The sequence below is a fragment of the Cnephaeus nilssonii genome, assembly GCF_951640355.1.
Source record: "Cnephaeus nilssonii genome assembly, chromosome: 14".
Taxonomy (NCBI): domain Eukaryota; kingdom Metazoa; phylum Chordata; class Mammalia; order Chiroptera; family Vespertilionidae; genus Cnephaeus; species Cnephaeus nilssonii.
The window spans coordinates 11,431,233-11,449,717 of NC_137085.1; the positions used below are offsets into that span (position 1 = coordinate 11,431,233).

The window sequence follows — 18,485 nt, forward strand, 5'->3', positions numbered from 1 at the left end:
AGGAATAGCTAAACACTTATTTCTACATGCCAGGTATTATTCTAAGCCCTTTACATTTTCTTTTTAATGTCCCAAATCCTCTGAACAGCTCTATGAAATAGGTACTATTATTGTTTTTGTGTTTTGTGAATAAAGAAACTGGTGTGCAGGGAGTTAAGTAAATTGCTCAGTTAAGATATTTGACCCAAATATCAAGTGGAAGAGCTAGATTCAAATCCAGGGCTCTGGCTTGGGACGGAGCCATCTTGCCCACTCTGTGGCATCACATGTGCGCGGAGATGGAACAGCATGTGGAGCTGGCATACAGCAAGTGCTTAATAAGTGTTGGTTTTCCTTCTTTAATCACAGAACATTCTGGTTTGAACTCCTTATGAGGCTTCCAGGCCAAGAAGCTGAGGATGGGTCCTTGAGGATGAAAAGGGCACAATAGCAAGACTTTGCATAAATATCTGAACTATTGTGGCTGTCTTTGAAATTGGTCACTTCAACAATGTTCAGGCCCATGTAGATGCACCCTCTCCTGGCCCTGCCTGTGTCTATAATTCAAGTTAACCCGTTATTTGAAAAGCTGTAAAGATTATGGTTACATGAGTATTTGGTTTTATGAACTCTTGATGATGTGGGTAGACAGGAGGGCACTTGAGGTCTCAACATCTCTTATTCCCATTGGAGTAGAAGTGTAAGGTCATGAGCCACATAAATGCTCTGAGAAGCATCCAGTGTATTGATAAGGAAACTGGGGTCTCATAGCAAGGAAGTGCTGAAACAGACTGTGACCTAAATATTTTGGCCGTTTTCTTTCCCAGTGTGAATTCAACTCCAACCATATGTACTGAGTGCTTCTCAGGTGTTAAGCCCTGTGCTGAGGACTCAGTAAACAGATGAATAAGGTGCATCCCCTGCCCTCCAGAGAGCCACGAAGAGTGGCAGATATAGACAGGGGTAGTGATTATTTGGAATGATGTTAGAGTGCCTACTAATAGGAGGTGGATGAGTACAAAGATGGTAAAGAAGGTGGGGGTGATGTAGAAATCAGGGAGGTCTTCCTGGAGGAGAGGTTCCAGATGGACTTTCGATTTGTTCATCAGAGTCCCTGATAGAGGTAATTGCATGAGAAAAGGCACTGGGGCTGATGCTTCATGGTGGGTGATGCCAGTGCACAGTGGGGGATTCAAGAGTGAACAGAGAGAGAGGAGGCCAGAAGTGGAGACAGGTTCTTGCAGGCCATGCTGGGAGCTTGGACTTTACTCTCACATATGGAGGCCCTTCCATGACTCAGAGGGAAAGACAAGGGAACCATCATTATGTGCTCTACAGGCCCTTTGTCAATCCCCTAGGAGAGAGAACATTGTGAAAAAGGAAAACACTTTTAACTGACTGTGTGACCTTCGCAAGATATGAAGGTTCTTTAAGCCTCTATCTTCTCCTCTGGAAAATGGGGATAATAATGCTCCCTACCTCGGTATAAATAAGTCGATGAAAGGAGTTAATCCATGTAAAGTCGGGCCACATAGAAGGGCCCAACAAACATCAAATATCATTATTCCTGGACTTTATCTCACCTACTACATCAAGCTGCCTGCCTCCTTATTTATTTATGTTTTCATTTATTTATTAATGAATCACTGGATTCATTTCCAACCTTCCTCAAGAAGTAATTATCAGATGCTCACAAGATCCCTAAAATACATGACGACAAACATAACACAGGAGCTGGAAGAGGCGCTGTGAGCAGAGAGCAGGATGCCTCTCTCTGTTCAGGAATGAGCGTGAATAAGGTTCCTGTGGCTGATCCCTGCTTTAGCCTTTCTATCTTGATGGGAGAGTCTTCTTCTGCAAGGGAAGACTTCTTAGTACTGAGCACCTAGGATGTGTCAGTCTCTCTCCAAAGACCTTTTTTTTTTTTTCTCTCTCCAACATGTGTTTGTCCCAAGTGTTAAAGAGTTAAGTGGAGTTAATTCACTTTCCAGATATGTCAGGCTACCATGGCAGTGACCTCAAATACAATATCCTTCTCTAGTCTCTGTACAGACAAAGACATAGAGGCTTGCAGAATGCAGAATCATGTGCTACAGGAGACAGCATGATGCCCCAATCAAAGGAGTATGAGTTTCCAAGCTAGACGGAATTGACCCTGAAACCAAGTTCTGCAGCTTTGGACAACCTGTTTAATAACATTGGGCCACATGTTGCTCATCTTGAAAACCAAGTAACAGTGCCTCCTTGCATGGTTGGTATAGAGATGCAAAGAAGGCTTCCTTCCTAGTACAGCTCCGTATACACCAAATGAATGGTCCAAGGTCCATAGTGAATGAGGAAAGAGAGAAAGAAGCCAAGACTAGAAATTATGTTCAATCTTCCACAGTCTGTGTTCTTGATCTGTACATACTCACACTGTGTGGCCCTGTCACCAGTCTACATAGCTGAGTCCTTAGGGACACAGATGTGGACCTTAGATAAATCTCGGTTCTGAACTGAATTCTGCTATTTGTAAGCTGAGCAACCTTATCAAGCTTCTTAAATGCATAGGGATGTAATTTTCTTATCTATAAAATGGGACCATATCAGTTACCTTACAATATGTATTGAAAGAAGTCAATGAGCTGATGTCTATAAAGTGCTTAGCAAAGTGCCTGACACATAGTTGCTCTTACTGAATGAGCAGTACCTGTTATGTGAAGAGTCACGTTTTTGAATGGTGATGACAGCCAAGGTTCTTTTTCTATTACAGAGCGTACTTGGATGTTAATGAACTGAAGAACATTCTTAGACTGGATGGAACTACACACCTCAATATCTTCTTTGCAAACTCCTCGGAGGAGGAATTGGCAGGAGTAGCCACTTGGCCATGGGACAAGGAGGCCCTAATGCCCTTAGGTGAGAATTAGAAACGTCTCCAGGAGGGAGTTGGATTAGTACAGGAATACATTTACTAGTGGTGATGGTGATGATGACAGATCACGGTGATCGCGATCCTGATGGTGGTGGTAGTATGGGGATGGTGAACAATTTATTTTTTACTTTTTAAATTTACAAAACTCTTGAGCATTCCTTATCTCTTGTCACCCACTAAGAAATGCTCTGAAGAAAATAATACAATAGTATTCACCCTGTTTACCAGTGAGGAAACTGAGATTTAGAGAGGGAGTGGGGGCTTATCCAAGGTCACACACGTCAGTGGCAGAGACATGTTTTGAATTCAGATTTATTAACTTCGTCCATCAATTGCTTTCAGTATCCCCTGCCTCTCTGCCTCTTTGTTCATGCAAATATCTTCTCACCCTTGTAACCACATTGTGCTGGCACAGCCAAACATGGGTTGCCTTGAAAGCCACCAGAGAGGCAAGAGAAAGCGAATTTGTAAGAACTCCTTGTTCCTTCATGTTCCACCCACCAACACCAGGAATTCTTCTTACATTCAAACTATGCATGTCCATAAACACGATACATGTTTATACATATCAGTCACCAAAGTCAGAAATGACAATGGTTTCTGAACCACGCACTGTGAGCAAACATTGGAGTTGTTTGATTTTTAAAAAATTTTTTCATGCTCTCTCCAGTTCACGGATATACACAGACGTGCATTTTTTAACTTGTGCATATTTGAAATCATAGCATAAATGCAATTTTGTGTTCTTTTTTTCACAGAATGTTATGCTATCTACATTTTTCCATGTTGTAGCAATCTTCATAATTACTTCCCACCCCACTTTTTCTCATTTAACATCACACACATCTTTCTGGGTTATTTTCATCTCTCTAAAGACGCCATTTGTAATGGCCATATGACACTTCATTGAATGAGGGCACTGCAGTGTCTTTAACCGGTTCCCTTTGGTAGAATGTTCCCGTTATTTCCGCCAGTGAGTAGTGATGACTCAGTGAGTGTCTTCATCAGGGAATGCCCAGGCTCAGCAGAGTGACCGTGCTGGATGTTTCCTCCGGCTGCCTGGTCTCCCAGAGATAGACCCACGGTCCAGGAGCTGCATCTACGTTATCTTGGAGATGAAGGACTCTGTAACTTCAAATGATGACGTTGTGCTGAATCAAACTCTAGACTTAGTTCGCTCCAGACAGCTCTCATTTTCCAGTTGTTTTTAAGAGAATGAAACCACTGTGTGTGTGTTTTGTGTGTGTGTGTGTGTGTGTCTACCCATGTGTATGCTGATGTAAATAGAAATAGATACAAAGAAAAATATATAGTGATCCTCAACTGGGGAGGGGTGGATTTTATCTCCTAGGAGACATTTGGCAATGTCTAGAGATATTTTTGGTTATTAAAAATGGGGGGATGCTACTGGCATCTAGTGGGTAGAGGCCAGTGATGCTGCTAAATGTCCTGCAAAGGCCACAGAAAGGAATTATCTAGTCCCAAATGCAATAGTGCTGAGAAACCCTGAGGTTGGTGATGGATAGACAGACAGGTGGATTCACAGACAGACAGAGAGGTATTGGGCAGAAGAGAGATTGCAACTTAGGTAAACTTGGGCATGATCAGCTTATACCACATGCTTTGTATGATGTCTGGGGAATCGTGCTGGTCCAGAGCCAAAATCCATAGTTGTTCTCAGCAGCGAACAGATTCAGTAGTATGGCCTTAGGCAGGTCTCTTTCTTTTCCCAGATCTCACTTTCTTCAGATTTTAAATGAACAGGTTAGGCTAGATGGTGGCCTCCAAGGACCCTTCTCTGTGCTGAAATTTTGTGCTATTGGAAAAGCAACAAAAAAGGCCATGAGCAGTCTTAACAGGGTTGAACAGCGGACTTCTAAAGTTAGAGAAAAGTACTCCTGATATTCCATGAATTTCAGAGACTGGCTCAGGACCAGAGGTACAGAAGGCTATAAATCCATAGCATGTTATAGTATTTCAGGATGATGTCAGGCTCCAGCTATTTCACCTTTTAAGAGAAGCAATGAAACAGGACTCAGGCTCTGTGCTATCGCTCTGTGCAAAGGGGTGCGCTGGTGGGAATGAGGTAGAACAAGCAGAGCCCACCTGGACATTAAGTCTGCAATCCTGTCCTTATCCTTGAAAAATATCTGTGTGGTCCTCCCCCCATTACCTCAACGTCGAAGTTTCCTGGAGAGACGGAGTCATTGACACTATTGTGGCTGTTTCTTTTAGAACTCCCCAGAGAGGCAAGGTCACTTTCCCAAGATCATACAGCCAATATGAAGCAAATTGAGGATTGCAACCCATGTCAGGCTAACTCCAGCTGTCCTTCAGGCTGCCACCTCCCTGTTTTGAGAGATATTGGTCATAAGCAAGTTCTCTTAAGTAGCCCCAATCAAACCCCATTCATTAGAAATTATACATACATATATATATATATATATATATATATATATATATATATATATATATATATATGTATGTATTCTCTTCTCCTGCTAGTTACACCATGATCCCTGGAAAAAGTCTTGGGTGGGAAGGGGATTATGTTTTATATTATGATCGACATAAAATAATTGAGAGAGATTTCCTGTCTTCTCTTCCTCCCTGCCTCTGCCTGCCCTTTTTCACATACACACGTGCACATACCCCCATCCCCACAGCCCTCTCATACATCTTTATCTTTGAGTTTGAAGAAGGCCCTGAGCAGTTCAGAATTAATAGACCCCACCAGCCCCATGACTGAGCAAGCTCGCCCTCCTGGCAGTTCAGTCCAAGATAAAGCTTCTGCTCGCCAGCACCAGGCCTGCCAGGACAGATCGAAGCTCTGCCCTCTCACCATTCTTGGATAAGATGCTGCTTTGCACTTAAAGTTACTACTTACAGGAAGTTCAGACCTTAATTTTAACCTTCCCCTAGACACACTCAGATTTAAAGTTTACATATCTTTCTGCTAGCCTGCATGGATTTCTCCAATGCCTGAAATGAACATGGAAGGATGCTGCCAATTGATTCTATGAGACCTCTTTCATTTGTCTCTCCAAGCAAAGCAATGCTGTCTTCTAAGACACACAGTGTGGACTATTGGTCCTCAAACTAGACTATGCAGACAGTCATCTGGGGCTCTTGTTCGAATTCATATTTCTCTGAAGCTGTAGGTTTGGGAGGGGTCTGAGATTGTGCATTTTTAACCACCTTCTAGGTGAGCCATACTTTGAGTAACAAGTAGTTAGACAGTGAGTAAGGCACTCATTGTTACGTCAGATGCTATACTAGCTGCTTACATGTGATTAGAGTTGGCATAACTTTTTTTGTTGGGTCAGCATTCAGCAAATATTAACGCACATTTAAGGAGATGCCATATTTTGGTCCCTGAGGTAGGCATCCACTGTAGAACTCAGATAAAGAGCCCTCACTTTGGACTCCAGGGATCATGGTTCAGATTTCAGCTCCACACTGACTAGCTCCTGACCATGGGCCAGTCGCTTCACTTCTCCGGGAATCAGTGCCTGTCTCGCTAGGCTGGGAATGACTGTGATTATACACAGGAAACACTCAGCAGCTGGCCTGAGGAGACATCATAATGCTCAAGAAATATTGGCTTTATGGTCACTGTTACAATGACAAGTGCAACACAGTGCTGGCCTTCACGAACGTTCACTAGCAGAGACAAGAGAGAAAAAGGACTGGAACTCAGAGATGGTCATTGACTTGCTCAAGGTCATAGAGTTAATGCAGGCAGAATGAGCCCTGAAGCCACGGGGTCTGACCTTGAGGGCTTCATTTAAGCAGAAGCACATAGAATACTTATCAACCTGGGCGTGACTTACTTTCTAAGGAAGAAGTTGCAGCAGAAATGTTTACCGGCCCAGAAATCAGAGGCCTTGAATTCGAATTATGCAATCTCTCTTAAGTAGTTGGAGAACACTTTGGGTAAGTTGCCTCACTTCTGTAGGCATTGGTGTTTCCATCTGGAAAATGAAGGGATTGCACAAAATGACTTTTGAGACTCCTTCCTACTGAATCAGTGATTCATATGACAAGTCACAACAGTTCCCAGGGCAGTTGGAGGCATAGGGTGGAAAAGCCCGTGGGTACTTTGGGCAGCACCCCATTGATTGGGGGATTCCTGAATCAGGAAGCAAAGTGTCCAGCTTGCCTCATGCTCTGGTTTTCCCCTTGCAGGTGGCATCGTCCTGAACCCATCTGTCTATGGCATTCCTGGGCACACCCACACCATGATCCACGAGATCGGGCACAGCCTGGGCCTCTATCACATCTTCCGAGGCATCTCAGAAATCCAGTCTTGCAGTGACCCCTGCATGGAGACCGAGCCCTCCTTTGAGACCGGAGACCTCTGCAGTGACACCAACCCAGCCCCCAAATACAAGTTCTGTGGTGACCCAGGGCCAGGAAACGACACCTGTGGCTTTCATAGCTTCTTCGACACTCCTTACAACAACTTCATGAGCTATGCAGGTAGGGCCCCACTCTTGGCAGGATGCCCGGGGCTGGGTGGCAGATAGGGGCTCCAGTCCTGACTCATAGTATCTGTGAGCAAGCTGCTTACCGCTTCTAACACATCTTCCCATCAACTCCTCATCCCAGACTATCAGGATAATACTCTTTCTGGTAAACCTTTCTACTGCAGCTTCTTCCTTAGAAAGTAAGTCATGCCCAGGTTGATAAGTATTCTATGTGCTTCTGTTTAAATGAAGCCCTCAAGGTCAGACCCCTTGGTTTCAGTGCTCAGTCTGCCTTCACTAACTCTGTGACCTTGAAAACCTCAAGTGTCCGTGGGTGATGCTGCGTTTGAAAGCCCCTCAGGAAGATGCACATTGGAAAGCCCGTGGACTGGTACTCAGGACACCTGAGTAGAGGCTTGGCTATGCCACTCGCTTACCTGCTGTCTTTCAGCCCATCCCATCTCCTCTCCTTTCTCAAGAAAATGGGTTCTTTAGACTCTGTCTCTAAGGTCCCTCCTGGTTTTTCAGCTGTATTTTTCTCAGCTCGTGGTTTTTGAACCTTTAAAAAAACACACCATAAAATCCTCACACCCTCCTCTGCTATTTTGTTACAATAAAAAAAAAATGGAATGCTTTTAGTTTTGTAAGTACATAATGATTACGTGAGATCGATATGTCCTTTTTCTAAGCGCACATGTCCTATCAAAACCCTTTAGTAACAGTGTTACAGATTCATTCCTTGTGTTCTAGGGTGCCCTGCACTTCCTTTTAGCATCTGTGAAGACCACTTCTAGCCCTTGTAACATCTTTGGCAAATTAGAACAAGACACCCCTTCCCCAGAGTAGCCACAGCCCTCACTGCTGGCCCTAAAGCAAGAGCCCTGCGTAAGGCAAGAGCTACAAAATTGTGCAGATTCTATTATAATATTCAATTTAGGGCCTCTTTTCCCACTAGAACAAGGGAATTCTGTGAAGGTGCAGATTGTCTCTACTCCATCACTGTATTCCTAGCACCCAGAACAGGGTCTGCGTGCTTAATAAATGCTTGTTAGGAAGAAAGGGAGAGAGGGAGCCATGGACACATGAAAGTGAATAAATCCTCTTATAATAGGCCTATAAAATTGATGCTTATCAATAACAGTATTTCTACTTATATAAAAGGTTATCGTCCATAAAGGACTTTAGACGCCATTTCAGTTCATTCTCACCAAAAATCTAAGGGGTAGGAACTATTGACATTTTACAGATGACAGTTCTGGGATGCACTGAAGTTATGTGCCCCAGGTCATGCATCTGACTGCAAGCACTTCTTCCCTTCTGCAATGGTGCCACTCTTCACCAGAGACACAGATAATGGAAGAGAGGGAAACTGAGAAACCTGGGTGGTTTTCCCACCCTGCTCCACAGAGAGGCGTCAGGGACTGCCCTGGGTGGGGCTCTAGGCCTCTATTTCCACTTGAACCAGGGAGGACCTCCAAGTGTTTTTCATTTCTGTTGACGTTATGCTTCAGATTGCATGTAGAAAGATGACTTTGCTATTAACACGCACTGAATTGGATGATCCCCAGGGGTCTTCCTATTTTCCCATTTGGGCTGGTGATCCCTGGGGGTCTCAGGTACATACAGTCCAAACCTGAGGTCTCTCTAAGACTCAATCCCCACCCGAGCACCATAAAGAGTCTTTAGGTTTCATTCTCTGAAAAGACCAGAGTGCTGGGTATTTCCTCAAAAGCAGATTCCCACTGGGTTCCACTCCCAGCCTAGCGGACATCCCACATCCAGTGCCCTGTGCCCTCACACAGCCCTGCTTACGGTCCATTTCTGCGGCACCTTTCCTTGGCCAGCGCAATGCACATGGAAAATAAACAATAACATGAGTTTGGAAGTTTGCCGGCCTCTTAGGAGCCTAGGAGCTGCCACTAGCTACCAGACCCCCATAAACTAAATCTCTTTTTGTTCCCCTTTGTACAGATCTAAAGGGTGATTGATTTACTGTTGTTTTTCTAAAGGAACCCCTCAGCTCAGTGACCCATTAACAGCAGAACTAATTCACTGAGCTACGATAACAAACTTACACCCGCAAAAGCATATTCAAGGCGACCACGAGCTTTGAAATGTTTGTTTTCCTTAGGATCTCTGATAGATGAGGTGACAAAAGCAGCTGGATGAAATTCAAAATGCAGAGCAGGATCGGGTTCTCAGGGCCTGGAGAGCAGGAGAGCGGTGCTTAGGGACCTTGCAGTCCAGGCGAGAGGGTGGAGCCCCGCGGGGTCAACTGCTTGGAGTCCTGCCTTCCCAGTGCTTCTTCCTCAGGCCTGGTCACTAGCGGGGTGAGGAGTCTAGTGCAGTGCTGTCTGCAGAACGTTCTGCAGAGAAGGACATGTTCCGTGTCTGTGCTGCCCAGGATGCTAGCCGTTAGTGAGACTGAGGAACTGAATTCTTAACCTTAAGTAATTGTAATTCATTTCAGTTGACATAACTATGCCTGGCTGGTGGCTACCGCATTGATCAGGTCAGATCTTCACTGATGATTGAGTGTCTATGACAGGCCAGACACTGTGTGAAACACTTCATAGGTTTCTCTCACAGAACTTTCCAAATAACCCGATAAGGTCAGGGCTATTATTATTGCACCCATTTTACATATGCAGGCAGTGTGCTTTAGGGAGTTTCGGTAGCTGGTCTGGAGTCACGCAGCAAAACCAAGACAGTTTTTCTCACTGGAAGGTTATCAATCAGTAATTATCTGGTTCTTTCTGATACTAGGTGAAGCTGAGAGGGTCCCAGGTGCTCAGATCAAGCTGGCACCAAGCAGGTGACGGGGCAAACCTAGTTGAGCAAAAAGAGAGTGTGGTCACATTGCCCTGGGCAGATAGGAGGGCAGCAGCCTGGACCATCCTTCCTGAAGATAACAGGCCCTAGGGGCCCACCAAGCACCAGCCCCCCCACCCAGGAGTGTGGTAACCAGCCTTTTCCAAACTATGGGAGCCACTGTCTTGTCACCATCTTCCTCCGTGTCAGGGCCCTTAATGTGCCATATGCTTCACCCAGCCACCCCATATCTAAAGAATATATCCTAAGGAAATAAATCAGTTGATGTGTTTAAAATTTTAATCAGAAGAATGTTCTTAGCAAGGTTCATTCTCCGAATATTAATTAGGCATTTACTATCTGCCAGGTATAGAAGAAAAATGCTTATATTTGTGAAAAATGAGAAACAGTTTACAAGTCCAAAGGGAATGGATTGCTGAAATAAATCACAAGGCATCTGCAGGATGCAACACTATGTGGCCACTAGGAAAGTGGAGGAGTGGTTCAGAGTGTGAGGTTCAGGGCATAGGAACCGGACTTGAATCCTCCATGCACCAGCCTTTGAGCCAAGCAAGTTACTTCTCCTCTCTAAGCCTCGGTTGATTCATGGATACCATGCAGCATAATCACACTTACCTTGCGTGATAGGTGTTGTCATATAAGTGACAGGCTTAGTATCATAGCTAGTGTTCAGTACATGATAATTAGTGGGTCATTTATGAGTTATTTAATGTGAAAGCAGTCACAGAGTCTTATGTATAAAGTAAGACCAGATTTGTGTGTGTGCATGTGTGTATATGTGTGTGCTGAGAAATTTACATATTCATATCCATACATATATACGTATACCTGTATACTAAATATTAATTCTGTTACCTCTAGGTAAAGAGTTTAGGGTGACATTTATTTCTTTGTAACTTTTTTTTTACCATATTATAAATGCCCTGCAGTGAATATCTTTAACTTTCATATTCCTTTATTATTACTGTCATTGTCATTATCATTATTGTTAAAACAACACACAGGGAGGGACTTTTACAAAAGGCAACTCAGTTATCCATGCACTAGACCTGGGTCAGCTTGCTAAATGCCCCGCTCAGCTTTAGGGGGCAGGTAGCCTCATTATTCCCTATTTTCCAGTGGGTGAAAATGAGGCTGGCAGGTCAGCACTTGCCCACCTTTCCACAGGAAGTGGAGGAACCACGCCCAGGCCCTGAACCTCCGTGCTCAGTGGCTCCCTGCCACAGATGTAAACCAAGTTCCTTAACAAACTCAGGGCACTCCATCAACATCATGGGACTGGTGCAGACTCCCAGCAGGATGCCAGCCCCAAATTCCTTTCCGCTAGGGGACACGATGGGGACAGAAGAACAAGATGTGCCTTCTGGTCCTGAGACCCAGGGTAAAGTGGCCACAGATGTCAGGCGGGAAGGCACGTGGTGGTGGGGAGCTAGACATGAGCTAATTGAGACAGAGCATTTGTGATAAACAGAACCCTGTGGTACCTCACCCAGGATTCTGATAGCAGCTCCATCTCTAAGTTATGCACCCAGGACAGACTTTCCTTTCTGACTTCAACTTTAAATTGCAGAGGCATTTCAGTTCCCTACCAGGTTCTATTTTCAAATTCTCTTTTTACTGACAGGCATGGAAATGACTAATTTTTATGTTATAAAAGGTAAATATGCTTCTTTGGGGGTAGAAGAAACAAATCAGAGTGTATAGAGAAAAACTGAATTTCTCCTTCATTCATCTTGATTGATGCTTTCTGTGCTTCAGCTCACGGATGTGCACAACTCCATGGGGTGGGACTGATTTAAATATCCCTCATTTATACATCAGGATCCGATATTTAAAATTACTTCCTTTATTTGGAAATGATTGATTTGTATTCTGTTCTATGCCCGGGCTTAAGTAACACAGCCGTTTCCTTATTAATAGAGAGATGTGCTATTTCTAATATGTTTACTATGCTAAATAACACTTTAAAAAGTCCTTAACATAGATTTCCCCATATATGTTCATATATTCATATGTTCATACATATTGAATTCCTAAATGTGATATTGCTAGATCAAAGAGGAGGACTATTTTATATTCTGTTTATTATCTTCTCCAAGTTTTCTAACACTCATATATGCATGCACGCGCGCACACACACACACACACACACACACACACACATGCACCCAATCATGTGGCAGTGAGCATGTACTAAGCATTTATCATGCTTCTTGGTGTTCCACTCCCCTTAGCCCTTAGCTATGTTCTGAGATCAGCACTTAACCACCCACTTTACAGATGGGGAGCTGAGGCGCCGAGGGCATGGAATCGCTTGCCCATTTGACTCCAGATGCCACATGCATTAATCTAACTATGCAGACATACTGCCTTAGCCCTCATGCCCTTCTCCTGCCTCTAGCTTATCCAGTGGATTTCCCATGGCTTCCAGGATGAACGGCAAAGCTCTTAGTAACAAAGAAAATTGTACCTGATGATCTGGCCCTTCTCAGACTGAGATGTTTGAACTCTGTTCTCCAGGCAATAGGGAGCCATAGAATGTTTGGTTTCCAAGGAGGAATCAGGACATGAGAGAGATTTGGGCTAGACATGCTTTTACAGAACTTGCTAAGGAGCATCAAGCTCTTCTGCTTCCTTCAGGTTGTGAAAGACTTCCCCAGGGGGCTGGAAAGGAAACTGTCACAAATTACTAAGGGGATCAGAGGCAGCTTCGTGTATACCCTCCTCGCACCCCTGCCCTTTCCCCAAGCTGGATTCTCAAGGGCACGTCCAACTGCCCAGCACCTGCCCAAACTTATTTTCTGTTGGTTTGATAAGTGAAGTGAGCTTATGCTGCAGGATTCCCAGCGGTGGGTTTATTTTAAGATCTGGCGAGCCCCGTGCTCCTCCGTCTGGGGCCCAGCTGCGGAAACCCTGACCAGGCGGACACCTCTGGGAAGGGGTGTTTTTGGAAACCAAGCCAAAACAGTGCCTGGCCCTGCCCATGGGGCAGCTGAATAAAGCTGTTGAAGGAAGAGACGGGAGGCGAGCTTCTTCCTTGGGGGCTGAGTCTCGGGTCACCACCTGCAGTCCACATCTTAGAGAAGGGAGAAGAGGATTGAAGGTCATTGCATCAAAAGACATTTAAGGGATTGTATTCCAGCCCCCTCGGGCTCAGCTCCCATTTATCAAGCACCTGCAGGATGCTTTCTCCACACAAAGTCTCACTTATGCTCAGAAAGAAGTTCTCATATTGATTAGAAGCCTGACCTTGGAGTCAAGATTGCCTGGGTTCGAATCCCAGATTTGTCTCAAGCTCTGTGATCTTCAAATCGTTGCTTGATCTCTCTCAGTCTCAATCCCCTCTCTAGAATGGAGAATTTCATAGTATTTATTCCAAAAAATAATGGGAGAGCTCAGTGTATCTAAAGCACAGTGCACCGTGCCTCGCTCATACATGATAAATGTCCCTATGTCAGTACTGTACAGGTGTCGTCCTCATATTCCCGGCATGCCTACTGTGCCTCTGTGGTCTTGCAGCTCTGTCCCCTGCAGTCCCTCCAATTTGTCCCCCAGCCTTAGCTATGCAGTCTGATTGACCTCAAGTACCTCCTCCTTCAGAAACCTCCCTGGCTCACTCTCCTTTCCCAACATGCTGCCTCCTTCTGTTCATCGGTGGTCACATGGCTTCACAGACTTTAGCAGCCTCATAACAACCTTGACTGGTACAACTAACTGACCTTCACTTTATCACTAGATGGGTAGCTCCTCCAGGGCAGGGGTGTTCCACGTTTCACCTTTCTGTGGCCCTTGGCACAGAGCAGAGAATATGTAATAGATGCTCAGAAGGTTTGCTTGAAGGACTCTCACTATATCAGTGAATAGCAGAATGAATGAATGAGTGGATGAATGCATGTAAAGGAAAGAGTGAAGGGACAAGTGAATGAGTAAACAAACAAGTGAATGAATGAATGAAGATAGTGAATAAATGGTGAAGGAGGGAGCAAATAAGGGAATGTGTGACATATAGACCAGTGCATTTGGGGCTCAGGGAAAGCAGCTTGTCCTGCCCTTGTCCTTAGCCATGACCTCTGGGCTGTTCCCTGTCCGTCTCAGACGTGCTTTTTCAGTCCTGTCCACCCTCCCCTTCCTCCTGTTCCCCCTCACCTGTCTCCAGAAGTGATGACTGCACTAATTTGTTCACAGACCATTAACTCTTGAGTGCTGGAAGAGGCCGGCTCTGAATTGGCAAGGGCTGGGGTGCTGGCTCTCAGGCCTCCAAGAGACGTCATCCTTCTGCATGCCCGCCCGTGCAGCCAAGTTCTTATCTCCCCCTCTGCCCCTTGCAGACGACGACTGCACCGACTCCTTCACGCCCAATCAAGTCGCCAGAATGCACTGCTACCTGGACCTGGTGTACCAGGGCTGGCAGCTCTCCAAGAAGCCGGCGCCGGTCGCCCTGGCTCCCCAGATTGTGGGCCACACGACTGACTCCGTGACGCTGGAGTGGTTTCCACCCATCGATGGCCACTTCTTTGAAAGGTGAGCATGGCCCATGAAGTGTTGATTCTGCTTGCTCTCTCCTGCCAAGAAGAGGGAAACTTGGAAGGGAAGCGAAACTGGGAGGGAGCTTTTGCTGTGTTCTTTGTCTTTGCCCTTCGTCCGCAGGTGCTCCCCACACCTAACACAGTGACTGGTCCATAGAGGCACATGATACATTTGAGGGTCAAGGAATAAATGAATGATGGCTAATATAAATTAATAAATAATAAAACATATTTTACATGAATGGAGTGAGTGTTTAACTTTATTTTAGTGTTAAAAACCTGAAACCTTTATTTAGAATCACCTCTGAGATAGAGGTGCTGGTCTCATCTCCAAGAGCTCAGGACTTGAAATTGGTAAACACCTCTGTAGACATGTTATATGTGAAGGTGTGTATATGTTTATGTATATATTCATACATTATATGTGAGTACACATGCATATGTATAATATAGATAGACATGTGCATATATCTCTATGTAATCTTAGACTGTGAGCAGTGTTTCCTTGTAGAATGAAAGGTAGAATTGTTGGGAGACCAGGAATGATAAACTGAGGCACAGAGTGCCTTGTTCCGCTCCCCTGTCTTTCATTTTCTAGCTGTGTGGCCTCGGGCAAGCACTCTCCCTCCCTGAGCCGTATTCTGCTCCCCTGAAAAGTGGGTCTCATGAGGCCTCAGTGCCTGAGGTGGAGACCCTGTCTCGGGGTGCCTTTCAGCATTGAGACCCACTGAGGACCTCTGGCTTCAGGGGCCCGGATTTTAGAGGGTCATGAAAACAGGCTAAGATGTTGACATGTTGACATCTGTTTTGGAACTTAGGTATAATTTAGGACAGATTAGTATATCACAGCCCACCCCTGCCCCCTAGCTCTTCTTGGGGATTTTAGCCAATTATGATGATATAGCCTGGATGATGTGGGAAACAATAACCAGCTAATCATTAATTCCTATTACTCTGTGGTTATGGTGACGTATCCAGTGCTTACTCTGTGCCGGATTCTGTTCTGAATGCTTTGTATACAGTGTCTCATTCTACCTTCCCAGTAACTCTGTAAAAGGGAGATCATCTTCCCTATCTGCCAGGTGAGAAAGGAACTGGAGCTCAAAGAGGCTGGGAGATTTTACCAGAAGCCCATAGAAAGTGGTAGGAGTTGGAGTCCAGCTCCCATTTGACAATGCCTGGTTTCAGACTCCCATGTGTGTTAATTAAGTCCTTACAAAGCCCAAATTATAAAGGAGGTAGGGGTGTGTGTGTGTGTGTGTGTGTGTGTGTGTGTATAAAAATATATTAGATCATGGCACCACATTAAATTGGGGCTCTAATTTTCCATCCTGCCATCAGTCCCTGAATCTAGACCCTTCATTCAGCAGCGGGGGGATGTGACCACAGGGGGGGAAAGGCACTCCCTATCCTCTGCAGAAACCCCTCTCCCTCCCCCTGCCACCCTCACTGGGAGCTCAGTGCTGGGTTTGGGAAACCTCATGTGACACTTCAGAGCAGGCTTTCCAGCAACCCGTGGATTTATTTATTTTTTCTGTGGCAATGAGAAGTATCAGGCTTTTGGTCCAGCCTTGGCCTCACTTCCACTTAAAAATGGAAGTTTTGTAAATGAAGCTTCCTATGTATGTATTCAATTTGTATTTCATAAAGCCGTTATTGTCCATTAAATAAATACCATCTGATTGTTGGAAACCTATTGGAGGGTTAATTGTTGTGTAATGAGATATGGCTCTATTTTACAGTGCCCTCTGCTTCAATCAATATGTTTTTAATAACCAATAGTCAGTTGGTACTTGAGGCTCATACAATAGCTATTCTGTTCAGTCTAAGATTTCATAACGGAGTTATCATATGTTAAATTAAAACTGACATTTTAGAAACATGTCTAATTAGGGTTAACAGCTACGTAGATCATAGTCTATGGCTGAAGGAAGTCAGTCCACAGTTCAATAAATTGTCGTAAAGAAATGGAACTATGTATGTCACTTTCCCATACACACAGTTTATATTCCAAAAATTGGCTTAGTTTGAAATACACAGTCTTTGATGTCAGGTTGTATGTGTTCCGTCCCAGCCTCACCACTCCAGTCTGTGGGCCCTTGGGCAAGTGATTGCACCTCTCGGATTCTCTCTGGCCCTCTGATCTTCCATAAAAAGGTGTTAATCATGCCCTCTTCACCTGGCGTTTTGGGGGAATTTCAACAAGATGACCTCTGTGATATGCCCAGCACACACATTCTGTGTTCAACATATATAAGCTCTCATATTGTACAAAGTTTCCAGAGCTGCTTAGCTAGTTGGAGATGTTCGTTCCCTGTACCATCTCTGGTGTTTTCCACTACATCCATCAATGCCAGCCTCTCGCCCCTGGCCATCCTCTAGTCCTCCTGCTGTTGCTCACATCTGTGGTCTCAGAGAATACAAGTGCTTTCCTTAAAACAACATGTTCAGATCCTCCCACAGCCTGTGTCCTCACACATGGGCAACTGAATAAATAATTCAGGGCCACCCCCCAGCTTTCCTAACTTCTTTATTTCTATCTGTCTTGCAAACATGTGTTGACTGGCTGGTTTCAGTTATCTGAACAATTGGCTGTGGCGTATTAGGAAAAGCACTGAACTGGGAACCAGGAGATCGGGGTCTGAAGGCTTTGGGATCTTACCTATGCCCTCTTCCTCAGCCTGTGTTTCAATCTTGAAGCCGAAGGGTGCTAGCCTTTCTCATCAGCATTCTTCTCCCAAATCCCAGAACACAGACAATCACTTGAGTGACTATTTTTTTCAAATCTCCCAAGGATGTTGCATGACTATTACCATTCTAGATGCACAAGAGACAAGTTAATCCATTATGTACAGTGGATGCCTGAGCGAATCACTGTCCAAATAGGACTTTATACAATAATGGAAATATTTTCTACCTGCCCTGTCGATATGGTAGCCATTAGCCAACTGTGACCATGGAGCGCTTGAAATGTGACAGATGGGATGGAGGAACTGGGTTTCTAAATTTGTTAAATTTTAATTGGTTTAAATTTAAATAGCCACATGTGGCCAGTAGCTGCCATATTGGACAGCATAGACTTGGAGCTTAAGCACTGACTCTCAAGGTACCCAGATATGTAAGAGGATCTCTTTCAGCATTAGTGTCCTGTATTTGTATGATTTCAGTGTGTGTGTGTGTGTGTGTGTGTGTGTGTGTGTGTGTCTATAGTATCTCTGTAGACACAGATACATGAAAATCAAATAAATGCTAAAGGTAGGAAATATGCATATTCACTCCCTGGTGTATAGAACACTGCCTGATTTTGATAGAGGCCACAAAAACTATATGATTTTTCAAGCTGTGGCCTTAGGATGATTACTTTGTACTCATGAACCTTAGTTTCCTAATCTGTAAAATGGGAACATTACATCTAATATCCTGACCCTTGGGTGGCCAGTGTCTAGGACTTGTACAGCACTAGCCATCAGACGCTGTTCAATGACATCCATTGAATGTATAGGTCAGTGGTCGGCAAACTCATTAGTCAACAGAGCCAAATATCAACAGTACAACGATTGAAATTTCTTTTGAGAGCCAATTTTTTAAAACTTAAACTTCTTCTAATGCCACTTCTTCAAAATAGACTCGCCCGGTCTGTGGTATTTTGTGGAAGAGCCACACTCAAGAAGCCAAAGAGCCGCATGTGGCTCGCGAGCCGCAGTTTGCTGACCACGGGTATAGGTCAAACAATGAATGAACATGTGAATCGATGGTTAAATATGA

The 18,485-nt window shown here is 44.5% G+C and overlaps 1 protein-coding gene across 1 annotated transcript in view; it reads left to right on the top strand.

The window, feature by feature from the left end:
- PAPPA (pappalysin 1) overlaps positions 1 to 18,485 on the top strand; it is a gene marked incomplete at its 5' end in the record, with an annotated part of 219,587 nt that overhangs the window by 51,745 nt on the left and 149,357 nt on the right. Inside the window, 3 exons of the mRNA XM_079789610.1 lie at positions 2,732 to 2,877; positions 7,082 to 7,375; positions 14,523 to 14,715. Of these exons, the coding sequence (XP_079645736.1) occupies positions 2,732 to 2,877; positions 7,082 to 7,375; positions 14,523 to 14,715 (633 nt within the window). The remainder of the gene's footprint in view (positions 1 to 2,731; positions 2,878 to 7,081; positions 7,376 to 14,522; positions 14,716 to 18,485) is intronic.